General features: G+C 44.7%; 1 protein-coding gene across 1 annotated transcript; it reads right to left on the bottom strand.

Annotated features, from left to right (window-relative positions):
• Positions 1-1,798: 1,798 nt before the first annotated feature.
• LOC108938388 (ephrin-B2a-like) lies at positions 1,799-19,646 on the bottom strand. Its single transcript, XM_018758934.2, has 5 exons — positions 19,469-19,646; positions 10,487-10,770; positions 4,829-4,921; positions 3,224-3,337; positions 1,799-2,737 (listed from the first exon to the last, which is right to left on the bottom strand). The coding sequence occupies exons 1-5, from the start codon at positions 19,579-19,581 to the stop codon at positions 2,334-2,336; spliced, it is 1,008 nt and encodes a 335-aa protein (XP_018614450.1). The 5' UTR covers positions 19,582-19,646; the 3' UTR covers positions 1,799-2,333.
• Between the last annotated feature and the right edge of the window lie 761 nt (positions 19,647-20,407).

Below are 20,407 nucleotides of genomic sequence, written 5' to 3' on the forward strand. Positions count from 1 at the left end.
GGGTAATGACTTCAGATTTAAAGAAACTAAGATTGTCGTATTCTGCCCAAATTGGACAGCAACTAAACAGTGATTTTAAAAAAGCCTCCCAGATTTTTTTTTTTTTTTTTTCCATTGTTGCGTATCTTGTTTTAAATGTTGATCACAGTTTAGCTTACAACTGTTTCAGAATTACAATACCAGAATTGTAACTGTTGCAGAAATACAAAAATACCAGATTGACTAATATTGGCATATCGTTATCGTTTAAGAACACTTTCCTTGGGTTTAGGTTTTTATTCATTACAAAATAAATAAAAATTGCATATATGCAGATTTTGCAGCCTCAGGCCAAACAGCGGGCTGAGGTACCACAAGGCTTGGCTTCTTAGTGTTCTCAGCTGTGGAATGAGGGAGGGATGATATGACCACGTTTTTCAAGCAAACATTAGCAAATCGCTGACTGAAGTGCCTTCAGTTTTCTGTACATTAATTTTATTTTATTTCACACAATATCAAAGAATTGTGTCGTTTAGTAACATGAGAGGAATAAAAAAAGAAAATTTCATTACTCATATAAAAATAGTTGCATTTAATTTGTCTTACTGAAGAGGAGGTATACAAACAAACGCACTCACGCACACCGAAACAAATTCCCGAAGAGGAACTTGTGCATTTTTCCACAGTCCACTCAGAAATGCTACAAAGTAGGATGAGATATGCTGCAGAGTCCGAGACCAACGATATCGTTGGGTCAGGTATACCGTCTGCGTGACCCCTGCTCTCAAATTATTTTCTGCACTTTTTGGATGGCAAATAATTTCCCGACAACAGTACAGCAAGTTGACACTCCCCACATCCAGCCCTGTGTTTGTAAAAAAGGCAGCATAGAATGCTAAGAATGTTAGATGGGAATAAAAAGTGAATCGAGAAAGAAGCAAGTACGAGTTTGCATAATGTGCATTTATCATAATATATTATTAAATTTTTCATACGTCACTCAGATCTCACACCTGTGCTCTATGGATCTTTAATAAATAACTCTTCTTCATAAGTTTTTTTTTTTTTTTCTTTTTCTTTTTCATCAGGTCTCCCTTTAAAAGGTACATTTTCCTTAAAGTGTTTCATAAAACCAGAGAAAAGCAGAGAAAAGGAAAGAACACAGTGACTTTGCACCTGATGTTCCTGTGCTTTAAGCATCGATGAGAGCACCAGACCAGCTGCACACACAGCGTAGCGCAGTACCTGGGCCTGCTTCAGCAGCAGCTCACGTTCTCACAACGGGGTTTGTACAATGGTGGGAAGGCAGCTTCTGGTCTTATTGCCTGGACCTCAACAGGTGTCTATCCATCAGAGAAAAACCCTCAGGAGCTACACGGGGTTAGCTCTGTGTCATGTGCAGCTTTGTCATGGAGCGATCTAGAGTGTGTTATGAGCCCAGCTGGAGCTTAGCTTTGATGAAGAAGTCCCCATCGTCACCGCCAGTACAGCTAGCTCCAAAAGCTGGAGAAGAAGCCTGCTCGTCTTCCACCTCCTCAGAAGAGAAGAGAAGAGAAGAGAAGAGAAGAGAAGAGTTGCCCTAGTCTGTTCAAGTACCACCCCCTTGTGCATCACATGCTGTACCCAGGAGCTTAGTGCATTGGGAATGTTCTCCTTCAGGTTTCCCCACCTCCCCCTTGTCTCTCATAACTCATCTCTTTTCTTCTAGGGTTCAGGTCTAAATATGTAAAACAAATGTCCAGACTTTAACACAAATCTACAAATAAAGTATACTAAAATCAAAGAAGAACAACGGAAAAACAATCATTTTAGACCTTCAGCGAAAACATTGAGAATCATTATGCTAAAAATAGGCGACAGACAATAAAGGAAAATGGAACTTGAGGCTGATAAAGACTAAATGGGCGGGTGGGTTATGTCCTGCTTCAGGTAGCCTTCATCAATGTCTAGGAATTTCTCTCCATTAACATTTCCTCCCCTCATTTTGAACCCCCGAAACTTTCTGAAAATATCAGCTATATTTACGCATTATTGGCCATTATTAACGAGGTCATTTTGTCCCTCTTTATTTCCTTTCCAGGGCAAGAAACGACTGTCGTTGGTAATCCCAGAGTGAGCAGCTCATCCAGAATTTGGTCCAGTCTCTACTGCAGTGTCCTTTCTTTGCTCTGTTCATCCAAAGCTCCTCGCAACGCTTCTTCTCCGGCCAGGCGTGACGTCATGCAGTCTCAGGGTGCGCACAAGGAGCTACAGCGTGGAGCCCCAACCCGGGAGTGCAAGGTTTCCAGAATTTTTATACTTATAATATTACAATACTAAAAGCAGACAAACAACACTGACAATGATTCCAGCACTCACACCTTGTAGTAGATGTTGGCAGGGCTCTGGGGGGGCATCTCCTGCACAATGTAGACAGGGTGGCCGTAGTCCCCGCTCACTTTCTCGTAGTGCGGGCAAAAGACGCTGTCAGCAGTTCTGAGAGGGATGATGATGTCACTGGGCTCTGAGCCATTGTTGTTGCCACCGCTGCCTCTCTTGGGCGTGGCAAGGGAGCTGAGGGACAGAGTGGCCGCGTGCTGGGCAGAGTGCTTGCGGTGCCGCCGCCGGTACTTTAGCAACAGCAACACCAGCATGACGATGATGACAATGAAGATCACACTACCGGATGCGATGCCTACAAAAAGTGCCACCTCTGATCCGATGACGGTAGGCGACTTCCCGCCCTTCCCACTGGTCTCAGCTTCCCGTTGCGAGGCATCTGTTGGGGAGGTCAGTTCATTAGTGCTCGTGTGGGATTAGATGAGCTCACGTGGGTTCACGTAGGACCACGTAGAACATGCGTGGCTATGCAGGAGCGTGCAGGGTCATGCAAGCTCGGGTTATAGGGGATCGTGCATGGTCATCTGGCTTTAGGGCTTCTTTTCGTTTTTTTGTACCATAATTTCGTAAAACTCCTACAACTTTAATTTTTTCTTACTTCAAAGTCAGAGGTTTCTACAGTTAGCTCATGGTAGTGTATCTTTAAAACACTTGGAGCTACATTGCATTAGTCAAAATAAAGTGAAGAAAGATATACTCTTACAGAGAAACACAGTTATGAACTATGAAATTCATGAAAAAGTCTGGGGCGCGCACACACACACACACACACACACACACACACACACACACACACACACACACACACGTGCTACCACATAATATTTCAGCGCCGGCGCTCCAAACGGCCTCAGTGCGTACACACCATGTTTGTCCATTGAATTGTTTGTTTTTCTGGGATTGTCCTTCCCCAACCCCTGGCGGTGCTTGGGTGGATGCCGAGTAGGATAATCTTTGGGCGATAATGGATCATTGGCACCTGGAAGAATGATAATAACGTACGATCTCATTAGTCGCACACGCGCGTTTCGTTCATTTTGCGTACATTTATACATCCGCATTATTTTTAATAACACTATGCACCTTGCTGCTTATTACAATTCCTCAGCAGTTCTCTAGTATTAACCATACTTGTTTATGGATAGGACAAGTGAGACATCATATTAATAATCAGCAAGCAACTAATTTATTATGAACAGGTGCACAGGAGCATCTCTTAGTCTTAAACTACAAGATGCAACACAGCAAGAGAGGTATTACAAGAAGTAGCAGAGGTATCATAGGAAGTAGTTTGAGCTGAAAATAACCTCTGCATCTATGTGTAGTCGAGCTGGAAGAGAGATGCCCGTATGTCACGCTGAAATACGACAGAAGCTGAAGAGCACGCACGGCAACCCAATCACACGTGTAGACCGTGAGCTAACAGCGACACAAACGCACGCACACACACGCACACACACGCACACACACACACACACACCACGCACACCTCTCTGCCTCAACTAAGTCACGAATGCAGCGCGGCACGCAAAAACACGGAACGCCGCAGCCCACCCGCAAACAAAAGCGCTCAGAACGATACGCGCACGGAGAAGAAACATTATAACTCATTTATGAGAATCATACGCTTGTTCCGCAGAATTAAAAACGCAGCGTGCCTTCCTGACACTCACACTGCTGAGGATGTAGAACTTCTGCCAAAAGACTGCAGGCACAGCTCAGCGCTGCGAACACACAACTCCTACCACTTGAACTTTACGTGCGTACCAAACTTGAAAAATAAGAACAATAATGATAGTAATGTATAAAAGTATAAAAGTGCTGAATTCTGAGGGTACGATTTGGTTCTACGCTGCCCCAGCAATGCGAAATTGTGGCTTAGCGTGGGCTATTGATGTGAGCAATAAACTGTGTGTCACATAGATGGGTTTGTTTGATTTTGAGGGCTGTTTACATAGTTTTTAAGTAGGTTTCTTTGTGCACGGGATGATGCGATTTTGCATAATCAACTAATTGCTTTAAGCACCGTTTCGGGAACGTGAAAATTAATTTGAAGAACACTGGGGTGGGTCTGGGGTTCGAGTCCCGCTTGGGGTGCCTTGCGACGGACTGGGGTCCCGTCCCGGGTGTGTCCCCTCCCCCTCCGGCCTTACGCCCTGTGTTACCGGGTAGGCTCCGGTTCCCCGCGACCCCGTATGAGACGAGCGGTTCAGAAAATGTGTGTGTGTGTAGACGTGAGGAAATCACACTCAGAAGATCACTAAGATCACGCTGCAGAACGCTGAAAATGTAGTTATTCGCAGGAATCGCCGGCGCATCACCTTCCTCGGTTCGTAAATAACACCCCGGGAGACCTGCTAAGAGTAAGCAGGGAAGTAAAAAATTGATTAAAGCGCAGAGGAAAAAGTAGGAAGAGACCAGCCCACACTGCAGACAAGAACATATGAAAGCTGTCACTGGCTGCACTCACTTTGGCCCACTTTCATAATAATCTTCATGGATTTGGTCTTACACACACCTCCCTCCTGGTTCTCCAGCCCCTCCAGGGTGCCGTTAGATGTGGCTGCAGTAAGAGGAGAGAGTAACCGTCATCAGCATGGGTCAGCACTCAGAGCAAAGCAGAAGAGCGGCAATAACCGGGAGCCACTCGGTTCCGGTGGGAGAGAAGGGAGAGGAGCAGCAGGACACGCGCGGTTCCCCCCACGAACGTCATTTCACCCTGATGTTTTCTGAACAAATCAGCTGAACGTTCAAACAGATACGAGGAAATATCACATCTCTGAGCTGCTAATCAGCTGAGCACAATGGAAGCTGAAAAACACTTTTTTTTTTTTTTTTTTTTTTTTGCAGCTGGCATAGCAAAGATACACATGACAAACAAAAGAAGCGCCCAGACTTCCTTTTTTTCAACTAAGCGGAAAGTTATTCACGACATACAGACATGCAGAGAGCTGATAACACGTATTCTCTTTCACTTGTTATTTGTGACCTTCTACATCTGTATCATTTTAGCACAACTCCGTATACCTTGGGTTTCATCACCGACACTCTGAAACTAACTGCTCTTCGCCTGGAATAAAAGGAGACTTAGGGGCCAGTGCAGTATATGTCACGCGTACATGCCGTGGTAGTGTATCCTCACCGTATGACTCACTTGGAATTAGACACCATCATCTCTGCCATGCAAACGAGGTGTTGATATTGCCCGGGACGCTCGCACAAAGCTAAAGCCGACCACAGTATACAAAGGACATTGATGTCTTACGTGTGTGGTACAATAAACTTCAGTATACACTGGTGGAATGATGTTCGGGATGGTCAAACAAAGCAACCGCACAGGGTAATACCCATTACTGGAATAGTGAAGAACACAGTGAAGGGCAAACAATATTCTGAAATGGTCTTAATGCTCTGAGAGCTTAGAGCTTTTCTGAAGATTGTAACAAAACACACACACACACACTCACAGGCTTATAGGAATGTATAGTTTAATATGAAATACACATCACATTCAAAGCTGAAACTGGAATTGGACCAGTATATCCTACTTGCTTCCTTTCTTAATATGGTCATCTGTGACCACAGGACGTTGAGCATAGTAAGAATTGTTAAAACATTGAAAGGACGGCAAAATTGTGCTGTACAACCCTATGTTTTATGGAACTTTATGTCTAGAATTTAAACGCACTCTTGATATACTTTTTTAATCTATATTACAGCTAAACGGGGTGAGATGAGGATAGATGCCAACCACGGAGCTGTTCTGGGAGCCATACAGTTGGTCCGGTGGCACTCAAAATAAGTTATGCCATGCCATGATTTAGTACAGACTGACATCTTCCTCACAGATGTGAAAATACAGCGGAGAAAAGAGTAAAAACTCTCGGTCTGTCCATTCTCTTTTACATCGCCCAACTCCTCCCGTAGATTCTGGTCTCGCTTCTCTTGTCATGATGGCTGATGCTGCTGCTTGGTTTGCGCTCCATGTGTTATGTTCACAGATTAATAATATATAATGCAGGATACGGATGTCTTATGTATAGCATCACGGATGTCTTATGTATAGCATCAAATAAACATCAAAAGAAAACTCACCTTGACACCTTGCTTCATACTGGAACCCATCCTACCTGAGCAAAATCTCCTTCATAGGTTTGACCTTTCTTGATCTTTCTCATGACTTCACATACCCTCTGTCTCACATCTCCCTGTTATGCTTCCATGTATTGAGGTCAGTATACCGCAAATGTATAATTCTTTAATGTACAAGCATTTTTATTAAAAAATGAAAACGTTGAAACCGATCACAGGTCAAACTACCGGACAAACGACAACAAATGTCGGTGTTCGCATTTTGTCGACTTATTTGATAACGGCTCAAAACCTTTCGCAAATGTAAATCGGAGTGGATCAGCAGTGGCATTACGTTCCGTCCCTGAAGTCAACCGTCTTGAGTATCCGGCACTAGAATTTCACTAAGCATAATGATGAATGCCAAGAGCAGGGTCAAACTGAATGCCTAAGAAAGATACTTGAAACGAAGAGCCTTGGGAAGCAGAGGTGCTCTAAAGCCTGTCAGTGCGTAACTGCTACACGGTATTACAGTGAGTAATACTACCTCCTAGTTTGAACAGTATAAATGACCTCCCAGGTTCCCTTGGCGTACTTGGAAAAAATGAACAGAAAAGACAATGTGCTCTCCGGAGGCAAGCACAACAGTGAAACGTAACGGTTAAAATATGTCGGAGCGCTTTATGCAACGCAAACTTAAAGGCATTACAGCTGGGAGGTAGTTCTCCCACAGGGAGGAAGGCGGGAAGTTGTGCGTTCCACAAGTGACACGAAACTGCTGTAAAGACAGAGAAAAGCGAGATGCGAAACATACTGCATAACGCCAACAACATGCGAATAGTCCGAGCCCTATAGAATTTACAAGCTGTCTCCATAACGACTAAACGGGCGAAACAAATCCCTGCACCGGTGCGGTCATCCAGCGGACGCTGCGCTCCGCACCACTGCCCCTAGTGGCGGCGCGCGCTCACTGCAACCCGCACTCCGCTCATGAGTTCAGTAGCAGGTCTAATGAGAAGTGAGGGCTCAGTTGCTGGATGGCTGGCTGCCAGCCTGCGGTCACCCCACCTCACCTCTGTGCTAAGACAGAGGCACCCGCTGGCCACCCCCACAGCCCACCGGGCCTCTGTACCAAAATCTTGTTTATGGAGCCAAAAAGCATTAGAGCAGATGATTTTCAGCAAACCATGTAAATCCTGCTTTAAAAAGAGGCTTGCGCGTTACGTGTGTATGTGCGCGCGTGTGTGCATGTGTGTGTACCCATCAGAATGTCCGAGTGGGATGCTGATACGACTACAAACGGGACCGAAAACTGGACCCACTGTGGAAACGGAGACACCGTTTCCATTTTTCTTACGCCAGCAAAAATGCACTTTTGCATAAATGTTGGTATGTTTTATTAGATTTTTTTTTTTCCCTTGCAATTATTTCTTTCAGATTCCTACACGCAGTGCTTCGTGCTAAAAAGGGAAAGTAAAGAGCAGACCTCCGCATGATTCAAACACAAAAACAACTATTGACTTCAGCAACAACAGTAATTTCAGTTTGGCAAGAAAATGTAATGCATCTATAACCCTTCTCCCACTACCAAATAACTCAGTTTTTTTTTTTTTTTTTTTCCTTTCGGGCAAATCTGAACCAAACGACTACTCCCGGATGTCCACACTGCAAAGAAAATTTTGCAAAATCTGTCGCTCTTCCCACAGACCACAATCATTCAAACTGCCCAGCATTTTCAAGTTCGTTCTTCCACCATCCATCTTCCAGCTCAGCCTTGGGGACGCCTGTAGGCTGGCAGCAACCCATCTGAGTCCTCAACGAACAGGCAGAGCATGTAAAGGACCAGCAGAGAGCAGCAGTGGAGTACATCACTGTGCGGTCGAGCACTCTTGGGGGTCACTGTGGAGCGTACACCGGGAGCCACCATGGCACCGCCTATCTGCCGCTGTACCCGCAGCGTATCTGCCGTCTCCTAGTCGTGGGTAGGGGTAGTACGTGATGTGCAGCAGACAGAGTCCAGGTACATTTCGAGCATCAACTGTTTTCTGAAATGTACAGAGTTGATAAGTGTAAGTGCCAAGATGTGGACTTTTTGCGTCCACTTGCATGGTTTTAAAGGTAAGGGGTTCGGAAATGTATGCCTCCTTCCACGTATTTTTGGACTGTGGGAAGAAATCCAAATGAACATGGGGGGGGGGGGCAAAGAAACTCCACGCAGACCGAGGCTAATTCGAACCCACATCCAGAAGTACAGCCCAGGAGTTGTGAAGCACCAGCGTTACTCACTGCACCACTATGCCACTGCTAGAGTTAATATCTTCGGTAAGGGTCAGTACGCTACTGGGTTGCATTTATGCAGACCGTGCTCACGGCAGAAATGTCCAGTTTTATACAACTTCCCAACGGTCTGCAGCACAAATGGAATGAAGGAGAGAAGAACCTCCTTGTGTACCGCAGATCCCCCAAGACCCGGTGCAGTCTCTGATACCTTTCCATTAGCACACAGGGAGAAATGAGATTTCATCTAATTTCAATGGCGGGTCTTGAACCACTAGTTCAGATGAAACAATCAGAAAGAGATAAAGACAATGTTCTTCCTGCACTACCGCTATTGCAGTATTGGTGTCTTGGGTCACCTCGAAAGATCAACAAATGTACAGATCAGAAACGAAACATAAAATCTTTAAGAAAAATTGCAATCCTCACTGAATCTGTCATCAGCATTTCATGTTTTAAAATATTTCTGCAGATTTTTTTAATTTTTGCTTTTCTGGTGCATTGGTGTTAACGGCTATTAAAATCTGGCAATATTTCAATTCATTTCAGGTGTGACTGCTGTGTGTACTATACAATTATACTAATGAAGAGATTAATTTCATTTTATCACAAGTGGAAAAAATGCTACTGCTACTATGTAATGTGTTTTGAGCATTAAAACCCACAATATCAGATATTTTTGACATAATATAAAACAAGAATGCACATAAATTCACCAGTAATATTTTGCATCATCAGTAGCGCTGCTGTCTCACAGCGCCTGGGTGGTGCGAGAGGACATGGGTTCGATCCCCGCTCAGTCTGTGTGGAGTGTGCATGTTCTCCCCGTGCCTGCGTGGGTTTCCTCCGGGTGCTCTGGTTTCCTCCCACACTCCAAAGACATGCTGTTCAGGTTCACCCATAGTGTGTGAGTGTCACAGAGAGAGTGTGTGTGTTCCACTGATGTATGGATGAGTGACCCAGTGTAAGTAGGGTATCTAGGAGTGTAAGTCACCTTGGTGAATAAGGTGTATGGGCTGATAACACTACATAGAGTTCATTGGAAGTCGCTTCGGACAAAAGCGTCTGCTAAGTAAATGTAAATGCATCCGCCAAGCATTTACTGTTCATGATCACAAAAACACAAAGTTGTTTATTTCTTATTTCTTTTGTGTAATAGGCTGATTAAAATAAGATGGAAATTGACACATGATGCTTAAGCAGGCAAACATCTTAACTGTGTACCTCCGAACAAATCACACTACACTACAGTTCAACCAGGAACCACAAAACAGCTCCCAGGACATTGCACTAACGACACAACAGAAGCAAAAAAGCAATGCAATAAACTAGGAGATAAAAGGATTTAAGGATTTCGGGTGTATGGATCACACATGATATGTGGGGGGCATCCATACAATTGCTAAGATTTTTTATTAGATACTCTTATAATTTATGCACATAAGTTTACCTGCAAAAATGCTTCATCTATCTATCTATCTATCTATCCAGCTGATATCTTTGCCCAAGGAGACTTGCAGGGTTAGAATAATTAAAACACAATTACAAATCATCTGGATGCATTTATAATTGAATATTTCATTTCTTTTTCCTAAGTAGTACGACACAGTACTCTGCATAATGGTGCCGTTTCATAACTGCACTCCCCTTTGACGGGATTTACACCTATAATGCTTGTGACATTTTCCCACCCATGAAGGTAAAAACATCCCTTTCAGCTGACTAAGAGCACAAAGAAGGAATTCACGAGCGAGGCCACCACGTGCACAGCATTACTCACAGATAATGTAGTAGTCTCTTCCTCGGAAAAACTCCAGGCCCCACAGGTTGGGGCTGAACTCCTGAAACTTCAGCGTGAACTTGACGTCTTGGTCCGGCTTCACACAGTTCAGCAGCGGAGTGTCTGCCTTGGTGATGGTGCACGATTCAAACTGCGCACGCTGGACCATGTACAGTTTGTACAGCTCCGCACCCTGCCCCGATTCGCCGTCCACACGCGGGCACACGATGTCCATCTTGTCTCCGATCTGGGGATATAAGACCAACCCTTGTCCAGGGAGAAATCTGTAAAAAAAAATAAAACACACACACACAAATGTGAAATTAACACATAAATATGCACAACTCGTGATTAACCCTTGGGTATAGACATGTCACTGATTTAATTAAGATGAAATACAACAGAGGGAGATTTACTCTTGTTAAGAGTACACCATATGGTATCCTCTTTAATTAGAAACCTCACATGACCAGCTGCGAAAAACTCCTACCTCTAGTTGGCTCCTGTTTTACTAGTTAGTTCTCATTAAACAGGCTTTTTCCTGCCCCTTTTGCACCGTAAACATTGATTCTTTTCTACCATCCTGCAGCACTTCTTCCAATCCAGTATTTTTTTTTTCCTTTTTAAGTTACATCCCTTTAGGTCTGTGTGAACACTGGAATACTTTGTTATCCCACCTTTTATATCACTCAGTATCAATAATCAATGTGCAATGCAGCGCTGCAGTGGTTCAGATCCCGTCCCGGAAGCACAGGGCACAAAGCGGGACATGCAATGGACAGAACGCCCATCCATCACAGGGTAGCCACACACACACACACACACACACACTCACGCACTACAGGAAACATAGACTTGAATTGTGGGAGGAAACCAGAGCACCTGGAGGAAACCCGCAGGAATGCGGGTGATGTGTTCATAGATTCGATCTGCTCAGTCTGCGTGGAGTTTGTGTTGCGCTACCTGTTATGCCACCATGCTGGCCCAGAGTGGCTGTATGGAAAAATCACTGCATCAGCTTCTGGAAGTACGGTATATACCTTTTTTTGTACACTGGGCTTTGAGCAAACATTTCTGGATGGGCCAGTGTTCTGAGTGAGCTAATGAGATATAAACTAAATATGTTAATTATTTGAGTTCAATGAACAAATAAAAGCCGCTATAAGAAGAAAATGAGAAAGCATTACACTACAACAGAGCTCTGAAAACAATGATATGTGCTGCTTTACTGCACCTGGTTTATTTATTATCTAATACAGCCAGATGTGCTTTGGAACCCAGAATTTTTCACATTTTAGAAAGCAGACCACAATCGAACAAATAAATATTTCTGCAGTGAAACATACGAATATTCACTGTTAGGGGGGTAAATAAAGACTGTAAATAGTACTACAGTTTTTTTTTTCAGTTCATTTATATAGTAATAAACTGGTAAATTAAATAGTGGGATAAATATAAACCGTAAATATAGTAGTACTTCTTATTTCTAAGATAAACATTCAGTGAAACTTCAAACATACACAGGTTCAAACTAAGCTAAATACCAGTACATATACATGCAATAAATGTTCATCCTTACCATCAGCCCATACAGTACATCCTTCACTAGTGCCCACTTGCTAGAGGAGCACTGTGTGTATGCAGTCAAAAGGAAAATCTGAGCCTAAGGCACTTTCAGGTGTCCTTCAACAAGAGCGATGCCTGAGGTCCATCTAATTCCACAGACACTGTGGCAGGCAAAGAAAATAAACATACTGACTTGCAGTAAGGGAACACGTACCGCCAAAGGGCCTAGCGTTTGACCTCCGACATACGGGAAACGCCACAGGTCTGAATTATAAAATTTAACACCGCATATAGAGACAGGTTCATAACAGCGAAACACTGAATTCTTACACATTAGTATAATACACCTATTACATGTAATAACAGGCATTATTACCTGCACTAAGAAACCAGTCAGCTGTTTTCCTGAGATAAAAACCAGGAAACAATGAAAAACACACACATTTCTGAACCGCTTGTCCCATACGGGGTCGCGGGGAACCGGAGCCTACCCAGCAGCATAGGGCGTAAGGCCGGAGGGGGAGGGGACACACCCAGGACGGGACGCCAGTCCATCACAAGGCACCCCAGGCGGGACTCGAACCCCAGACCTACTGGAGAGCAGGACCCGGTCCAACCCACCACGCCACCGCACCCCCTACAATGAAAAACATTTTTTACAAATTTAAATTAACACAGAATAGCCCTGCTAATTGACCCAGTTCACATCAGTGTGATAATATGAGAAACTGCTGTGCATTTCCCACTTATAAGTCAGTATAAATGGGCACAGCAACTAAATTCCTGCCCATGACATGGCCAGCATTTAACTCTGGTGTGAACAAAGGTAAAAAAAATAAATAAATCCACTATACATGATGTGGGGGGTGTGGTGGCGCAGCAGATTTGGCCGGTGCCTGCTGTGCGGCGGGTCTGGGATTCGAGTCCCGCTTGGGGTGCCTTGCGGTGGACTGGCGTCCCGTCCTGGGTGTGTCCCCTCCCCCTCCGGCCTTTTGCCCTGTGTTGCTGGGTTAGGCTCCGGTTCCCTGCAACCCCGTATGGGACAAGCGGGTCAGAAAGTAAGTACATGATGCGGGGGGTGCGGTGGCGCAGTGGATTTGGCCGGTGCCTCCTGTGCGGTGGGTAGGGGATTTGAGTCCCGCTTGGGGGTGCCTTGCAGTGGACTGGTGTCCCGTCCGGGGTGCATCGCCGCCCCCTCCAGCCTTGCGCCCTGCGTTTCCGGGATAGGCTCCTGTTCTCCGCAACCCCGCTCGGGACAAGCGGTTGTTCACATTGGTTGGTTGGTTATATATGATGTCATAATGGGAATATTCGAGAGAATAACGTGGCCAATAACAAGAGAGACACACCAGCTTCAAAGCAGCAGGCGTTAATAGTAAACAATACAGCATCAGCTCAACTGACAACAGTAGCTGTAAGATGGGAGCTGTTGCCACCACATTGCCTGGCAAATAATATTCCCTTGCAGAAATTAGCTGCAGCTCTACTTCCTCCCTCCACTGACACAGTCATTCTGTCCGTAATAATAGGACACAGTACTTAAAATTTCATACTGGTTCAGAACTCCGCAAACAAATGCAGGCGATTGTTTACAGCTGTTAAGCCGTTGTCAAGGAAATGTCAGAGGCTGTTTCCAAATTTTTATCAAGCTTTTCTTTTTTGTTGTCGTTTTTTAAAAATCAAGATTCGCAAAAAAGATTTGACCGGCTAAACACTGACTGAAAAAGCTGCTGTGAATGGTGACAATGAAGCAGCGGTCATTCCTCAGACCCACTCATCTCCTGTGAAACCTGGTGGGAAGAAATCAATAACAATCCATATACGCATTTCTTCAAACAATTACGCATGAATTCTTTCCTCGCAAGAGCCTGATTTTTCTGTTCCTTCCCACCCTAAAGACGGCACCGCGGATACCGGGAGAGCCGCGGATGACGGCGCAGAATAATGACATCCCTATGGATACGTCAGGACTGTCGGGGAGGCCGGCGGATGCGCGTGACACGGCATCGAGACGGACTCTATGCGAAATACGTCCCCGTGGCACACGTGCGCAAAATTCAACCTCGCGAAGACAAGAAAGCCAAGTTACTCTCAGGGAGACGCACCTAGTAGAAGTGAACGACGGGACAGCTGTGGAGTAAAGAAGCGAGAACCTCGAAAAAATAACTCGAGCGACTGAAAACATGCCTCTCGCAAGCATCCCCGGGAACGATTACCGCTGTCTCCATCAGCGTCCTCTGCTACTAAAATATAACAAAGAAGGAGACAAGGTCACCGAGTAAGTGCGCCGCGATCCTTCTCCACATTGCAGCCGATGACACGTCACACACGGTGCCCTGGTAGGCGGATACGGAACAGCGCAGGCGGAATAAGCGGAAAAAAACGGGATCGGCGTCGAGAACGCTAGGCCCGCCTTTACGAAACGACCGAATTCCTGCTCATCCTGTTCCTCGTTGGGATCGCGGGCATTTCTAGCCGTTACGCAGCAAAAGCCGGAGGAACGGCACCGATCTCACAAAAGGATGCCGCCCCGCCATTAACAAGTACATTCCGTACATGGACTATTCAATCCAATCCCAGGAGCAGGGATCGCCTTGCTTGCCGACGGACGTTGACGGATTCCAACCGATACGACTATTACTATTATTTATATTACTATAATTACGCCCATGCCTTGCTTAGCCAACATGTGCTTAATGGAATGTGGCCTTAGCGCACAGTGCTAATTTGTATCTCTTTTTCCACTCCGCTCGCAACTTCCCGGCTCGAGCAGATAAACTGCCTGCTATGCGGAACGTCCGCATGTGGCGACGAGCACCGAGGACGGCGCGTATCGGCCGAGAAAGACTCAGCGGGTCATTCACAGCATCGCCGTTCGAAGGGCGCCCTCTCCAAACGTTCGGTGCCGTCTGTGCGCCGCCGCTGAGTTATTTCTCTGGGTTACATCCATTATTATGGCTCCTGAGGGTGGCAAAAAGTTAAATACGCTAAAACCGAAAAGGTAATTTACTTATAAAAGTGTGAAATCGAAGGTTTTAAAGTGCAGTGCGCAAGACTGACAAAACGCTGATTATCGACGCTGTCGTCATCATTACCATGTCTTTCATAGACTTTCATAGCTCACCTGAAATAATTATGCTATTAATGGTAAGACAAACAACTACGATACTCTTGCAGTTATCCTAGTGCTTTTTCTTGCGTTTTCCTTCAAGTTTTGAAGAAAACCGGAGACTTTTGGGGGATCCATGAACACGTTAGAATTTTCCCACCTTAAAGAAATGGAAATGTGGTTTTTAGTTCAACAGCACTTAGTAAAATAGATAGATAGATAGATAGATAGATAGAATACTGCATTTTACATGTTCTGTTCCACAAAGCCTAAAATCTTTCTTTCAAGTGGCCGTGCCAACGTAGGTTCCTGAAAAACAGCACGATACAATGCCACAGTCGAGCCACTTTTCAGTATATCCCCGGGTTCCACCACACACCCGGAAGAGAAAGGAGAGAAAATGCGGGACAGATTTCTGGGAGGAGACTATACTAGATTAAAAGCAGAATTTTTATTCGGCGTGTCCGTCCTTAACGAGCACGAGCACGCGAAACGGGACATAGCGTAGCTGGGTGTCCTTCCAGGCCAGCCTGCACTGGATGAGAACGCGATCCCGGGGACTGTCTAAACGGTCACTCCTCCTTCCCCTCGGCGAACCCCCGACCCTGCCTTTCATCCTATAATCCTGTCCTGTTAGCGCAGAATACCGCCTGCAACTTCCCCGCTGCCACTCTCCCGCTCAGCGCTCCTCGCATACGGGCTTGTTTCTCAACGTTTATTCTTCGAGTTTCCATGGGAGCAGTCTCTTTCACGCTACCTTTCTGTACGTGCGACAAAATGGGAGGATTTCACTTCCTACTACACTCCCTCTTTTCTTTTAAACTCCCTTGTTAAATAGAAAAGAGAGAAGGGGGTGGGAGAAGAAAGAGGGAGAGAAATTAAAATGGGCTTCTCTGTGCATAACAAATCAGATTGCTCCTTGTATTACCTCCAGGGTATTGTGGGCCCTTGTCACTCATTCGCGCGGGATCCGAGTGTCTCCGCAACACGGCAGATACAAAGGTCTTGCATGCAATGTAATCTCCTAATGAACTTCGCCGGAGCAATGGGCTGCTTTTCTTTAGACGGGACTGCCGAAGCAGCCGGGCTCTTGTTTCTCACACGGACATCAGCGAGCTCCTTATGAGGCTCGAACGTCTTTCTGGGCGGTAAAGAAGTTACCGTTTGTGGTCAACCTGCCTCCGGGATGCGAGGATTTTTCCTTCTCTGTTTTCTTACATTAGGATCTTCTCAAATGAGATTAAACAATTAGGAAAAACATGCTTTAAATGTTTGTTAAATGTTAACATAACTCCGTGTCATGAAGAGATAATAAACAATAGAGGTAGGAGTTGTTACTTTTGCAAGTTAAAAATGTTAAAACTTTATAACCGATCGGACACGTAACACGTAACGTGTAACACAGATGACGCAAATATTAAAATACTCATTAACACTGGTCCCAACGGACATTTTCCAGTAAAGGGGAATGTTAAACAATCTGTATAATTTCGCATATAAAACTGAAATTTAAACTATATTTATAATTTAAAAAATTTTACAAAGACCAAAATGTAACAGCATTGTTAGTAATATCTGTACACATCAATAATTTTACATTTGTAACTTTACTAATAAAGAAAAAATCCAACACGACTGTTTCCACAAGTAGTAAAATACATATTCGATGTGCTGCTGCAATTGCTGACAGCACTTCAGAAAACTAACTACGCTCCTTAGTGATAGATCACCCACATCTCCTCCCTCCCCAACGCTAAGGGCCAGCAGAACTGTGGTACAATAATCAATCAAAGCAGCATCGCACCACATGTTCAATTCATGATTTCTCCTGTCCTCCTGCAGCTCTATTTCTGCTCCATTATACCGAGGGAATGCGAATTTCCTATTTTCACCTCTTCTGTTGATCGTTCCAGGGTTCACATAGCGAGTCGCATTGTTCTGTCAAGCGAAGACCTTACAACAATTCAAATCAAAACCTGGGAACAGAGCATTATTTAGAAGTTGATCTAAAATACAGCTGTTCTTTCTTCCTTAGTACCCTGTGTAGCAGTTTGCGTAAGCAAGTATCTGAGACTCGCCTTGGACTACCGTTCAGACGACAGTCTATCAAGGGAACCCGGGGTTCAATAATACTTGGCAAACAGGCACAAAAAAGTGAATGGCAGACATTTATTCCCCTATTTATGAGCACCCAAGTGAATGGCCACTACGCATTGTTCGATACAAAATGCATGTCCTGCTGAGGACGCTAAAGACTGCAGTACCACACCGTACAGTGCTGTAGTGTGTGGGCGTCATTCCGCATCAGTATGGCCCTGCTAGCCATACTCATCCCACAAAGTCATTGAGCACCATACACTTACACTTAGCTGACACTTTTCTCCAAAGCAACTTAGGAATGTTAGTCTACATACAGTTATTTAGCTATTTATACAGCTGGGTAATGTTACTGGAGCAATTTAGGGTAAAAACCTTGCTCAGGGGTACTACAGCCGGAGGTGGGAGCGAACCCGCGACCTTTTTCAAATCCAAAGGCAGCAGCTCCAACCGCCACACTACCAGCCGTCCCAACGCTGTGCAAAGTCCCGTGTACTTACCATATATATATATATATATGGTATGTGTGTATGTGTGTATATATATGTATATATAGAGAAAGTATGTACTTTTTACTATGTTGATAAGTATTAATGTACGGGCCAAAGGAAGGGTGGTACTAAAATGCACAACTGTAGTTATAACTGAGGGCCCAAAGTTATTAGAGACTGATGTTTATGCCTGAGGAAATGCGAACACTTTGTAGACATATTTACAAGGCTGTAAACCTTGGCTTTAGCCCTAGGTGACTGTGGTCAAGAATTGCAATGACAGTTTTGTCTTTGGCTATATTCAGTGCTTATGGATTTTTAAGTGTCTCCATGGATTTTAAATATCAGGATCAATCTTTTCAAAACTGGTTGATTTCTAGCTCTGCTAATAAAGTGCAATTAACTTATTCATATGAAATCTGTGCATTTGTTATTCATTTGAACAGTTTTATTTTCAATTTTTGTTTAAAGGGAACTTTAACACTCTCATTTTTATGTTGTCTGTATTTGCCAATCTTCCATTTAATAAAATACACTTTTGTTTTATTATGCAATCAGAAAACAAGATTTTACTACTTTATATAAGTCAAAATCCATATGAACACAACAGCCCTTAAAACATTTGTAGTAATAATAATAATAATAATAATAATAATGAAAATTAACTTTTATGTAGTGTTCACAGCAATGAACGCAGTAGTTCGTTTGTGATAAAGTGATAATTGTGACTTTTTAAAATAATCTGTGAAGACAAAGTGCATTGGAAAGCAATACAGTACTACTGCTGGTTAAAGAACTTTTTTTAATTAATTATAATTTTAATTATATTTTAAAAAGCTAAGACAAAATTGTGCTTGGCTATAGTTTGAGGTTTTGGGGGTTGTTGAGGATTCACTGCGCTCTACTCCGTAACCATCACGTGTGAGAATAACGGTACTGAGTGAGTCTTTATAATGACATAAAGCACCTTCACTTTTATTGCACTTTCAGTCATTCTCCAAATTCCAGTGCCGGGTTTCATCAGCCAGCAGTGGCCCTGCGATCCCTATACACTGTATATACTGAACATCAGTGTACTGTACTGTGTGTACCATGATCATGTACCCGAACACGGTCACACTGATTTGCGCACTTTGGCCATGACACCGAGTGTGTGGTCCCTCTTGTTGAGAAAGCAAAACAAGAAGTTTTGCGGGAAAAGACCCCTGACAGGCCGCTAACTAATAATAATAATAATAATAATAGCCCGTGTCCCCCCTAAATAATGCTTACTCATGTCCCACTCGTCCGCGTGTTTATTCTCTCTCCGCTGGCACAACCTCAGGAAAACACATATTTTAGAGTTGGACATGAAAACAGATTCAAGAAGATCCACGTGTTACACAGCTAGATGTATCATTATTATTATTATTATTATCAGTAGTAGTACTAGCAGCATAAGTATTATTAACGCCGGACGCTTCCACCCAAGCCAAGGTGACTCACGCCTTTTACCCAGATTTGATGCAGCCGAGTATTTCACAGTAACTGTAGCTGGTGCTGCGAGCGTGTGCCCTTAATGTGAGAGCAACGCGCGCGGTTCTGCGCACCGCAAAAGCGCAGAACAGAGAACGGAACGGAACGGAACAGAAAAGGCCTTTCTCAGGCCGCACACGCGTCGAGCGCGAGGCGAGCGCGCGCACGGCGGGCTGCGACACTCTGCCCTGCTGCTGTACTTACTTGCTGTTGGTGGAGTTCCAGTAGACGGACTCCAGGATGACGGCGCGGGGCACGTTCACCTTGCACGCAATGACCAGAACTCCGAGGTAGTACCTCCACGTCCAGAGCCCCATGATCGCCTTCACCGAAATGTGAAAAAAATAAAAATAAATTTAAAAAAAAAAAAAAAAAAAATTAAAAAAAGGCGGACCCGAGTGGAGAGAGGGGGCGCGGCGGTGTGTGACACCAGCCTGCTCCGTAATCCCGACCCCAGAGAAAGGGCACCACTAAAGGATCGTAAAGAGAATCCCACAGTAGGAGGGAGACCCGTTCTGCGGTCAGTCCCACGCGTGCGCTGCCTTCTCTAAGTGACCACGGCAATCTGTGGAAGGGGAAACATCCAACTTTGCGAAAAAGGTTGGAAGAAGAAGGGCGCGCAGAAGCGTGTCATTCAGACAGACAGGTGAATTGTTTCTACGGCTGAGTCAGGTGCGAGGGGGTCACGGGAGCCCCCCCAGCGCGGCCGCTCTCCTCCCCTGGGAACACGGATGCGTGCACGGAGTAATCCCCGGTCCCCCCCGTGTTCGCCAGCCCATATGCATGGGTGCCCAGGCCAGGAGCAGATTGGGGAAAAAAGAAAAGAAAAACACAGGATTCTCTTTATTTCCTTAGAAATAAAACATCTCCAACGCCCAGCGCCAAAGGAAAAAATTAATATGACAAATTAAAGTCTAAAGAAAATGACAACAAGCAAAGTTAAAGTCCATATGCAAAGCTCCGTCTGCGACGCGAAGTAGCCGACTGCTGGGAATATGGGAATGTAGCCCGAAGACCCCGTGGAGGTCCTGTCCCCGAAGTCCACGCAGCGCTGCCTTAGTTGAGAATAATTGAAGCCGTCCGTACGGCGCTGTATTTGGACGCTGTTCCTTCCTGTAGCTCCGCCCACCTCGACGCTCATTG

The sequence above is a fragment of the Scleropages formosus genome, chromosome 12 (assembly GCF_900964775.1).
Source record: "Scleropages formosus chromosome 12, fSclFor1.1, whole genome shotgun sequence".
Taxonomy (NCBI): Eukaryota; Metazoa; Chordata; class Actinopteri; order Osteoglossiformes; family Osteoglossidae; genus Scleropages; species Scleropages formosus.